At 47.6% G+C, this 12,223-nt stretch overlaps 1 protein-coding gene across 3 annotated transcripts in view; it reads left to right on the top strand.

The window, feature by feature from the left end:
• Positions 1 to 12,223, top strand: part of Tns3 (tensin 3) — a 232,968-nt gene that overhangs the window by 164,713 nt on the left and 56,032 nt on the right. For all 3 annotated transcript variants that reach the window (XM_028777165.1, XM_028777157.1, XM_028777161.1), the window contains one exon: positions 5,481 to 6,734. In XM_028777165.1, the coding sequence (XP_028632998.1) occupies positions 5,481 to 6,734 (1,254 nt within the window). The remainder of the gene's footprint in view (positions 1 to 5,480; positions 6,735 to 12,223) is intronic.

Raw genomic sequence — 12,223 nt, forward strand, 5'->3', positions numbered from 1 at the left:
TCCCTCCCCTGTCCTGTCCTGTGTACGTTTTGTTTTGTTTTTGTTTCTTTACCTGCATGCAACTTTGTGTACAACATACATGTGCACTTGGTATCCCAGGAGGCTGTAAGAAAGCCTTGGATGCCCCGGAACTGGAGTTCCCATGGTTGTAAGTTACCTTGCAAGCCCTTCTGCTCTTGATCACCAGGCTGTATCTTCATCCCCCCCCCCCCCCCCCCCGTTGGCCTTTTAAAAGTGTTCAGCATTAGTTCAGTTGCCCTGTGCTTCTCTTTCCATCTGTAACTTGGGTTTTACTTCTCTGGTTAGTGGATGCTTGCCAATCAAACTGTTGTCCCTGGGGTCACAGGGACAGCAGTTTATCAACTTCAGTTGAGTTACAGGAGAGGGGGGGATATAGGATCACGGCATCTCTGATCGGGTTGTGGGAATTTCTGCAGCCCCTGATTCAATGAGAATGGTCTCAGGAGGGTGTATGTCCCCTGCGTCCTACTCTATCTTGGCTTCAGTGGGTCTGCCCACATGCCCACCTCCTTTCCATCTCCTATTTCTCTCTGTTCCCCAATGGATGAGTAGTTCTTAGCCCTGGGCTTTTGCTGGGATCTCTACATTTCATTTACATGTGCACCTGGTATCCATATTAGTTCATATATATGAACTAATATATACAGCTAGAAGTCTGCATATGCTCAGTAAACACATGATACATACCACACATACACACACACACACAGAGGGAGGGAGGGAGGGAGAGAGAGAGAGAGAGAGAGAGAGACAGAGAGAGAGAGAGAGAGAGAGAGAGAGAGAGAGAGAGAGAGAGAGACATATATACACACAGACACATACACACACACAGACACACACATACACACGCAGACACACACACAGAGATACACATACATACACACAGACACACGCACACTCACAGGCACATACACGTACACACACAGACACACGCACACACGCACAGACACACACATACACACACAGACACACATACACACGTAGTGGTTTGGGAGCAGGATGAGATTTTTTTTTCCTTTGGAAGACTTATGAGGACACTGTTAGTTCCTTTGAAACAAACAGTTGCTTTTTTTGAGCAAATTTGTCACAGAAACAGAACATGTGATCTTTAAAGTCAGGGCCCAAAGGCAGCTTCTTAGACATGTGAGACTTATGCTTCCTTGGTGTCAGTAAGCTTCCTACTGGAGGCAGGGCCAGCGGGCAGCTTCATATGTGTAAGTCTCCAGGTGCTTGGCCTTAAACCTTCTGAAGTCTGCAGCTGCCCTCTCTTTCCTCAGCTCAGTCGACACATATGTGCAACACAGGTGTGCACCTTCCATTGTCTTTATCCGGGAAGGGAAGGGATGTTCTCATCTTCTTAAAAAGATTATTTCTCCATTTTAATTGTGTGTGGATGTTTATGCCTACATGAAGGTCTGTGCATATGAATGCAGGCGCCTGCACAAGCCATCCATCCAGATCCCTGGGAGCTGGGGTTACGGTTAGTTGTGGGCCGCAGGTTGTATGGGTGCTAGGAACTGAATTCAGCTCTCTGCGTTCTTAACTGCTGTTTTATCTCTCCACCTCCTTTGCTTGTTGTTGTTGTCGGTAGTGGTAGTGGTGGTCTTCCGTCTGAAATACTTTGTGGATGCCTCTCCATGGTTGTGGGAAAGCTGCATTTTCCCGGTAGGGTTGGAGCTGAGCGTGGTGGCTCAGGCCTATCATCTCTGCTCTTTGGGTTGCCAGGCAGTACGTTTGCAAATTCAGCAGCTGCCTAAGCGACAGGATAAATTTAAGGCTAATCTGGGCAATTTAGTGAGACCCTGTCTCAAAATAAACAGGGAGAAGGTTTGGGATTAGGTCTTTGGTAGAATTCTTGCACAATATGCATAAGTTCCTGGATTCAAACTGTAGGACTTCAGGGAGGGGAGAGGATAGAAGAAGGGGGTAGAGAGGGAAGGGAGGGAAGGAGGCAGACAGGAAGGGCATAAGAGAGTGAGTGTGAGAGGCAGGGAGGTAGGGGAGAAGTGCTCTCTCCTGTGTGGAGATGCTGGAACAGCTGTTTCATGGTCCTCAAGGACATGCTAATGTCCCCTCTGTACTTTGTTCCCTCTGGGTCTCTCTCAGTCCGTAACCTCCCCAGTATTGGGTAGCATAAGTCATTCTGCACTGTACAGATGTGTGATTACCAACCCTGGCTAAGGGGATGTCATGACCAGTCAGCATACAAGCTGCTTCTGAAGGGGAGGCCCTTTCAGGCTGACTGGGCCTGGTGGCAGCACACAGGGAATGGGGCCATAGGGTGGAAGGTTACCTTGAATGCGAGATTTGGTGAGCTTCTTTCCCTATGCCTAGAGAGCTGGGGTTTCCAGTTAGGTCCTTCTTTGGTTCTGGGAGCTTATTCTTCCTTTTCAGAAGGAGGCTGGCTTCAGACTGCTTCTATGTGTTTGTCCTTTGAACTTTGGGACGTGTTAAAAAATCTACCATTAAAGCAGTTGTCCTTGTAGCTTCAGATTCCACATCCACAGAGTCAACTACATAATCAAGGGTTGACGCTGTAGTCACTATTCTCACAGGTTTGGCATTGAGATGCCTTAAAGCACATGGGAGGATGTGAATGGAGTTTAGACAAATGCTCAGTCATTTTCATTGAGGGCTTTGGGAATTCATGGGTACCAAAAGATGACTTATGGAAAAAGGGAGGCAAGGAGGCAAGGGTCACACCAGGAAGAGGAAGAAATCAAGAGGTTTAGTTGAATTCCAGGACAGCCAGGGCTACACAGAGAAACCCTGTCTAGAAAACAAAACAACCACCACAGCAGAACACATACCACTGGGGGAGTGCTTTGGAGTTTGGCTCTGAGCACATCAGTACTTTCTGGCTGCCTTCCAGTTTAAATTGGAAAATTAGGAGAGTATTTCTACAGTTTATTCTTGTATTTCACTTTCTTTTTAAGCCACAGTATCATTTAATTAAGATTTATGGAGGACTCCTACTTCAGAGCTAATGGAAGCTGGAAACAAACTGTCTTAGCAGCATGAGCTCTTGAAACGATCAGACTCCCTGCCCTTAGCTTGTGTCCTAAGGATCTGTTTGTCCTCTGGCTACCTGCCTTGTGCAGGGAACTGGAATAGCAGCCATCTGGCATCATTCTGCTGTGTAAATGGGTGGGGTGGGGTGGGGGGAATGGAGGGGATATCTGTGTGTGTAGGTGGGGGGGGTGCATGTGAGTAGTGGCGTGTGTGTGGTGTGTGTAGGAGCATAGCGTCCATGTAATTCTTATGGAGCAGAAAGTTCTCATGAGCATCCTTTCCTTCATGCTGTGTAGAACAGAAGGAGGTGTGCTGGGTCTTCTGTAGTTGAGTCTCCTATAGCAGAACATCTCAGTGCCAGATGGACCTAGAACGATGCTAGTGTGTGCTGCTGTTAGTTCTCAGGCCAGCCTCCATACAGAATCACTTCCGTCTCTTGTGGTGGGGATGCCTGGTTGGGAGAGCCTGGGATCGAGGCATGAGCTAATGTTGTGTTTTCAGGGACCTATATACAACCTTAGTGATTCTGTTCTCTTTGTGAAGGTGACACTTGCAAGTGACTTCGGATTTAGAATCATCTTTCCAGCCATTTTCTTGTGTATTTATATAACAAAGCTGGATGTAGCACATGCTTTCAGTCTCTCTGTGTCTGAAACCTCGCTCACTGTCACTTACTGTGTAATCATTCTCAGGGCCACCAATGAAACTTCAAGTATGTGAGCTTGGCCTTGTCTATGCAGGTTGGTGGTGTGGAGCTGCAGGTGCACCCAGTCCCTGGAGCCTGGATTCTCAGTGCCTCCCACTCCTGACAGCTGCTTAATCTTAAGTTATTTACTCTCCCAGAGCCTCTGATCTCCTTAAACAAGCAATAACAACATGAGGGTCCATAACTGCACACTTGAGTCCAGCGTATGTGCATGTCGCCGCTTGCCTTCTCTCTGAAGACTTGCTCTATTTACAGCTTGTGTATATGATTCCTATCCTCAGAGCTTCCCTCCCCCAAATTCTACTTTAAAATGTGGTTGGGCTTCTGTTGGCTAGACTACCCATCAGTGTTCTCCAGCCTTGTCTCCTGCTGTCTGCATGCTTGCCCTACAGTGCAGTTAAATTGAGAAAGGAGCCCTGGCTAAGCATGTCCTTGGAGCTGTGTTCTCAGGAATATGTGATCACTTGGCACAGCAACCCCATACCTCTCAGCCCCTTTCCCAATATGCTAGCCAATCCCAGTATTTCCAAAAGCAGGCAGCAGTTGCTGCATGTGACCAAGTGTCCAGCTGTTCTGAGTGGCCATGAGACACGTGCTCAGGGCTAGTCTCTCCTGAGCTGCTGTATGAATAGGCTCAGCAGCCACCAGATAGGTGGATAGTGGCTTAAACTTTGAATTCTAGGTGCCTAAACAGCTTCCCAGCCGTCAGCAGCTCCTCTGCTGTGGAGTGCCTAAGATTCCACAGTACAGAAAGTTCAGGAAGATGGGGGAGCCTTGCAGGGGAGATGTGCTGACTGCGAACTCGGGCTTATTTTAGGAAGCTCTTGCTGTGGCACGCTCTGTGTGGCCAAGGCAATTACAACTGCCAGTCAGCAGATTGTGGCTTGGGAATCTCCACATACAGCCGCTGGGGCCCTAATTAATAACAGCAGCAGGAGGTTCAGCTGTTCCTGCCCACATTGTTTACATGACATTCCGTGTAGTGCATGCATGTCAGCCTCAAAGGATCCAACATCTGACAGTCATCAGATACCTGTGTTGCCTAGTGATCTTGTGCTGTATCCGTACCCACAAGTTCCAAGCCCCTCCCATTCATTATCTTTCCTTTCCCTTCCCATTGAGCTGCATATTTAGATTTTAGTACATTCCAGAGCACTGATGGGACAGCAGCTTATCAGTGACATAGTGAACTTAATGACAGTTATTACCCTGCATGTTCAAAAAACACTATATATATATATATTGGTAGAAGTAGATAAGTGTATCTTGGGAATTCTTGGGGATTCACATGAACTGAGCTGGGCTCCACATTCAAAATAATGACATTAGTGATTCAAAGAATGAAAAATCCCCAAACTTCTAAACAGATGTGTGTGTATGTGTGATGTTTCCTACACGGGTAGGTAAGTATGAAGCCTAGGTAATAGATCAGTGGTCAGTTGCTTACAAGCATGCATGAGACCCTGGGTTCCACCCTCAGCATGACAAAACGAAACCAAGCAGGAAAGGCAGAAATGATTTTAGCCAAATATATCTGATATATCAATCCTTCTTTATTGCTGTTCACTCTGCAGAGGATTATGTAGAGTTTGGGGACCCTAGTTGAGACTGTACTTGTTTACTATTGAATTGCATTACAGATTCACTCATCTATTTAAAAAAGTGTGTGCCCACTGTAGTAGGTAGTACTTACTGCCTTTTCTCCCTGGCTTACAGCCTGTTTTTTTTGTTTTCCCTACAGTGCTACACACACAGGGCCCAGTGGATGGCAGCCTGTATGCCAAGGTGAGGAAGAAGAGTGCCTCAGATTCTGGCATCCCTAGTAGCCCTCAGGGCATGCCAGCCACTAGCAGTCCAGACCACGGCGACCACACCCTGTCAGTCAGCAGTGACTCGGGACATTCGACTGCCTCCGCCAGGACTGATAAGACAGAAGAACGTCTGACTCCGGGAGCACGGAGAGGCCTAAGCCCTCAGGAGAAGGCTGAGTTGGACCAGCTGCTCAGTGGATTTGGCCTGGAAGACTCTGCAAGCTCCCACAAAGACATGGCTGATATGCGCAGCAAGTATAGCGGTACACGCCACGTGGTACCAGCCCAGGTCCATGTGAATGGAGACACTGCCCTAAAGGACCGGGAGACTGACATTCTAGATGACGAGATGCCCCACCATGACCTGCACAGTGTGGACAGCCTGGGTACTCTCTCCTCCTCTGAAGGGCCCCAGTCAACCCACCTGGGCCCTTTCACCTGCCTCAAGAGCAGCCAGAACTCCCTCCTGTCTGATGGCTTTGGCAATGGTGTTGCTGAGGATCATAATGGTGTTCTTCCTCCAGACCTGGGCCTTGGTGTAGACTCCCTTTATGAGCGGGAGCGGATGTGTGGGGTCCGAGAGCAAAAGCAGCTGCAGCCCCTCTTGAGGAAGCCCTCTGCACCTACCCCAGTGCAGGCCTATGGGCAAAGTAACTATTCCACCCAGACTTGGGTACGTCAGCAGCAGATGGTGGCTGCTCACCAGTACAGCTTTGCCTCAGATGGGGAGGCCAGGCTTGGCAGCCGCAGTACAGTGGACAGTGCTGGCCTTGCCCAGCCCCAACCCCACATCCCAGTTACTCCTACCCGTGGAGCCAGCAGCAGAGTGGCTGTTCAGAAGGGCATCACCAATGGGCCAAATCCCTCTGACACACAGCAGCTCTGTCCTGGTAAAACACTCCAGCCCAGATTTCAAGACAACAGAGTCGTGAATGGAGTACATCAGGAACTGAACACTGGCCCCTCCCCAGGCTCTCCTACTCTGGATATTGACCAGTCCATTGAGCAACTTAACAGGCTGATCTTGGAGCTGGACCCCACCTTTGAGCCCATCCCCACACATCTGAATGCCCTTGGCATCTCAGCCAATGGCCCTATGTGTCCTGATGGCATGGGAAATGGGCTCCGGTGTGGTGGCAGGCTGGACCCTGTGGATGGCTCTGGCCGGAGTCCTGGCCGACAAGGTGAGCTGATGAGTATTGGTGTCAGGTAGAAAGTTATCCAGCTGGGAATTTGGATTTGCTGAAACTCATGATAGGCCTTTTTTGGGGCAGTTTCTAATAGCACAAGCTGCGGCCTAGAATCCAAGCGGTACCTTGGCACTGTAAGGGTTTGTTAGCAGAATTGAATGGTGGGAACAAAGAGGTGCAAAACTTGCCTATAGAAATGGTTTGGGACAGGGGTGGGGCCCCCTGAAGAGGAATATGAGTGTCTTATTTCACACACTTGTCACGCCTGTTGGTGAGTGCAGCAGGTCGTTTGAGAGTACCAGATAGCCTGCTCTACATTCCTCTGCCACCTGCTAGCTGTGTGATTCAGAACCTATGTGTACATTCTCTGAGCCTCAGTTTCTACATCTGAAGAGTTGGCTCAATAGTGAAATTTTTTCTCAGTTCAAGAGCGTTCCTTTAGGGAAGAATGCCAGGCGTCTCCATGAGTCAGAAGAATTGTTGGGTCCTTGAGTGGTTTGTGTAGGAACAGAGATCTGATTAATCAGTCAGGGTATGTAAACTGTCCTATTTACAAATATATCGGCCAAGCTCCCGAGACCTCATGTAGGCTGTTCATGGGTGGCAGGAGTCACCACGTGTTAGAGAGAAGTTTAGTGGTCCTTGAGGACTGAGGGAGACAGGTACATGGGGCAGAAAGCAGAGTGTGTGTGTGTGTGGTGGCCTCAGAGACACTCAGACACAGCAGATCGAGTTCCTGGATCCTGTGATCTAGAACCAAGACCACAGACCTAAGCTTAGCAAGAGTGATAGCCTCGGTGTAAGGACCATCTATGTACTGCACCTTCTGAAGCTGGTGAGAGTTGGTGAGAGAGAACTGTGTGGGCCTTTCTGCCTTAGAACCAGAGGAAATGGACATCAGAGCAGAGGCTTCTTGGCAAGGCTAATTTTGGTAGTAGTGGACATGTCCTCTGGCTAAGCCTGTGGGAGCGTTTCCTGCAGACTGCATCAGGGTGTTGACACCTGCTTTAGGATCAGATTACTACCAGGTGTTCCCTGTGTGTGTTAACACGAGTCAAGAGGGTTTGAGAGATACCTTTATCATTGGATGAAAAGGCAGACAGCAAGCCAGAGCGTACGACATGGGCGGAGCATCCTAAAAAGGGGTCTGGGATTTAATGGAAGGGACAAAGTTCGGGCTAGGATCTGCACAAGGTTATCCCTGGAGGGAAATGGCCAAGGAGAGGTGTCTACGTGAGGGTGATGAAGTGGCTATAGGTGGTGGCAGGTAAGATGAAGCTGTAGGTGTTGCTGGGAGCTGGACCAGGAGGACAAGAAAGACAGTGCAAGAGAAGGTTGTCCCCAGCTCCTTCTTCCTCCCATGGATGCTTTTCTGTGCTTCTCAGTGAGTGTGAGAATGCTCCTTAGCTTGTGTGCTAATGATGCTGATGGTAGAAGTCCCTGTGGGCTGACTATTGCTTTAGGGTCCTGGCAGAACGGTTTGGTTCATCTTCCAAGGACCCTTGCTGCAGGACCTTGCTTCACCTTGCTGTCATGGCTGTGGAGGTTACTAGGTGATGACGAGGCTTGAGTTCACATGGACTCTGGTATAGACCTCATGGTCTCTACCCTCTTTAGAAGGTTGTAGCCTGGCTGATGTCTGGCCTCCTCTCCATCAGGCAGGAAGAAGATCTTGTAGCATGAATCCTTGTAGCCAGTGTCAGAATTGTATGGACTACCAGCTAACTGGCATGCTGTTATCAAAGGACAGGGCTGCTGTAACTTTTGTTCCTGCTCTCTGTGGAAAGGAAGGGCTATCCCAGTGTCTGATGATGAAAGGCGAGAAGAGAAGTCAGATTACATTACCTCTCCTGTGCTGGGATGCATCACTGGACAAGCAGCATGATCTTTTAGTTGGTTGGAGTGCTGGTAGGTGTGTGTTCTCCCCAGTACAGTTCTGAGGCTGTGGTGTTGCCGTTAACAACCCCTGCTACTACAGCAGAAAGAGTAGCAGTGACCGAGGACACAGGCCAGGTCAATTCTTGTAGGCGCGTGAGCTCATTAAATTGAATTCTTAAAGGAAATTTGGAGTTCTATTTGGAGTTCTAAGGTTTCAGTGGAAACGTTTAAACAATGTTAACAAATGTTCTTGGAAGACTGTACCTGGGAAGAATAAATCAAAGGTCCTTTTTCCAGAAGCAAAATCCTCTCCTGAGGTTTGGAAAGCTTTGATGGTGACTAACGGTGTTTGTGGGTGGACACAGGACTCAGGCCCAGGTGCCTTTTTTTCTAGTTGACTAAATACAGTCCTGACGGATACCCCATTCCTGTAGGAAAGCAGGTACACAGCCAGGGACTGGAGAGCATCAGTTTGTGGCTTCTGCCCTCACATTGGCCTTCATTAAATTACTGAAGAAATGGGCCACTTTACTAACTAGAGCTTTATTTTAATCTTAGATCCTTTTTAATCCCTCTTCTTGTAAACATGAGTATAATTAGAGTATAATTATCAAATGAAATAACTTTTCTACTTATAGAAAAGTTAGATTAAAGTTGGTAGATTAATAATTTATTAATATGTCTTTGTTCAACAGGCATCTTGGATCATTGTTAATCCTTGGAACTATAGTGGTATCATAATATATATACCAGGAATGTATGTGTGTGTATGTGTGTATCTGTCTGTATCTGTGTGTGTGTGTGTGTGTGTGTGTGTGTGTGTATAAAGCAAGAAGGTGTTTTTGAAATTCGGCATTCTGCTGCAAATGAGGTTCTGTCCCCAAGCAGCAGGAATGAACACAGAACTCAGCGTGAGGACAGCTGGGCCCGTGATAAGGTGACAACCTTCTTATAGCCAGCTGTTCTTCCAAGATGAACTTCCTGTGTTAAGTCAGCACCTAGCTCCCAAATCCTCCCAGGCTTGCACTACACTTGATATAAGAAGCCTAGGTGTGGTGTAGGCAGCTACACAACCTGGCTCTTGGAGCTCAACACAGGAAAACTTATTTTGATAAAAATCTCATCAAAAAATGCTTATGTACTTATCCACCTGGGTGAAGAAGAGGATATTCTTTCCTCCCTAGCAGGTAGAGAAAATACGAGAACCATATCGATCTTAAATTTTAAAATTGAATTAAAATTTGTTTATTTATTTTTAAACTTTTTTATGTGTATAGGTATTTTGCCTGCATGTATGTCTATGTGCCATTTGTATGTCTAGTGTCCACAGAGTCCAGAAGAGGGCATCAAATGCTCTGGAACTGGAGTTACAGAAGATTGTTAGTCACCATATGGGTGCTGAGACTCATACACAGGTCCCCTAGAAGAGTAGCCAGTGTTTTTAAACCCTGGGCCACCTCTCTAGCTCCTGATCCTAAGAGATACGTTTCAGTGTACATGTTCCCATCTCTGAATAGAAAGATTTAGTGATGAATGTTATAAAACAGAAATCCCTAGACATCAGAGAAATTCAGAATAGTGCAAATGGCTAAGCAGCTGATTTTTGAACCCCTGTAAGTTTTGGGGTATTATAAAGCCTTTAAACAGTTCTCGGGTTGTCCAGGCCTGTTCTCTCAGTTAGTTGGATGGGAAGGGGAGTGAGGGCTGCTGAGCTGCAGGGCTGAATAGGGAAGGCCCAGTGACACTGAAAGGTTTCATGTTGTTCCCAGGACATTTCTGTGCACGAAACTCAGCCTTACTGTGGATGTGGAATTGCTTGACTACAACCGTACTGAGTCTTGTACACACATGGAGATTCTGGGCTGCAAATTTCCCAGAGTGCTGTATCTTTTCCATGAGCCCGCCCTGGCCCACCTTTCCTCTTGATCCCAATGCCAGCTCCTGCTGAGCTCTCAATTCTGAGCATAGATGCAGGTTCACTGTAGGATGCCGGAGCCTCAGCACCCTCAAGTCAGTAAAATCCTTCACGTTCCAGCTCATGTCTTAAATGCACGAGAGCTACCATGTGTAGTAAGGAGTTGAGGAGAGCTATGCCAGGCTCATCCTGGGAACTGTACTCCAGCAGAGCTGTGTGGTGTCACTCACATTAGCTCTGCAGGGAATAGCAGACAGTACACTCCCTCTGTGGGAGTTATTTCTGAAAAGAAACCAAATTTGAAGGTTGTGCATCTGAGGATGTTTCTTTCACAGTACAGTAGGAATAATGGTACTGCTGTGGCTTCAGCCGGTGCTGGTTGGGATGGCAGTGATGGTGGCGATGGTAGTGACAGAAAACACACCTACATCGTTCAGATCTCCCAAAGGTCCACATGATAAATGCTTGCTCCTACAAGGTGCCATTGAGATGTGGTAGAAACTGTAAATAGTAGAGCCTAGCAGGCCTTTAGGTGATTGGGGGTGTGCCCTTGAGAGGAATAGTGGAAACCCTGTCCTTTCTCTTTCTCCTCTCCCTTGCTCTTTGGCCATGAGGAGGGATTTCACTTTGTCACATCCTTCTGCTATAATGGGTTTAGGACCAAATCGGCAGGACCAACTGATTGTGGATTGAAACCTCCAAAGTCCTGTACCAAAATAACCCTCCTTTTTTTCTGGAATGGTTATTTTAGCTATTGGTGATAAATAGCTAATGTGAGATTTTTTTTAATTCTAGCTAGAAACGTTCATTCTACTGGACTTGAAGGAATTTGTTGTTGTTAGTTGGTTTGAGGGATGTTAGGTAGATTTCGTGGGATCTGCTCAATAGAAAGTAATGTCATTTGCTAGAAGAGGCTGTTTTGTTTCTTTGTCCCAGGAAATGGTGGCGGCGGCAATAGTGGCAGTGGTGATGGTGACTATAGTGATGGTTTCCATAGTGATGATGATGGTGGTGGTGGTAATGGTGATTGAGAAGATGGTGGTGGTACAGTGATGGCTGGGATGGTAGTAGAGATAATTACTCTGAGTACCCTCTCTGGTCTAATGATTCCAGTCCACCAGTAAGTAAGAAGCGTCCCCTCTTGTGCACTCTGCATCTCTTGGCCGTCCCTTCACTCTGCTGCAGTCCTGCCCTTTTCACCAGCCATGCTTCTTCATGATGTTTGCTGGGACGGGGAAAAACTGTAGAGGTATTTGTGAACAGAGATCTTGTCCGGCAGCAATGTAGACACCGTCCTGCTCCAGCTGCTCTGCTAGATGGACACTGAGGTGAGGTGAAGTTGTGCAGCAGCCTGTCTCCACCATAGGAGTCTGGCGCTTGCGCTGCTGACTGCAGTGTCCGATCCCTTGTAAAACTGAGTGAGGACAGGCAGTTAGTTCCTTTAGGGGATTTTGTGTCCTCAGAGTGCCCACTGGCCAGGAGGACTGTGTCCTCACTCTGGTGTGATGTATCTTGGCTGTATCTGATTTGGCAGAATCCCAGTCTGTGCAACTTCAATTCAGCCTGTAAGTGGGTAGATTTATGGGATCCCAGCCTTTAAGTGTCAGTGGCATGGTGGTGGTACCTGAGAAGAGAGGCATCCTGTGGTGCCTGTCCTTCTGTGCGTGACAAAAGGCTGGCTGCCTGTTCC

Source organism: Grammomys surdaster, unplaced genomic scaffold, assembly GCF_004785775.1.
Source record: "Grammomys surdaster isolate TR1022 unplaced genomic scaffold, NIH_TR_1.0 67, whole genome shotgun sequence".
Taxonomy (NCBI): Eukaryota; Metazoa; Chordata; class Mammalia; order Rodentia; family Muridae; genus Grammomys; species Grammomys surdaster.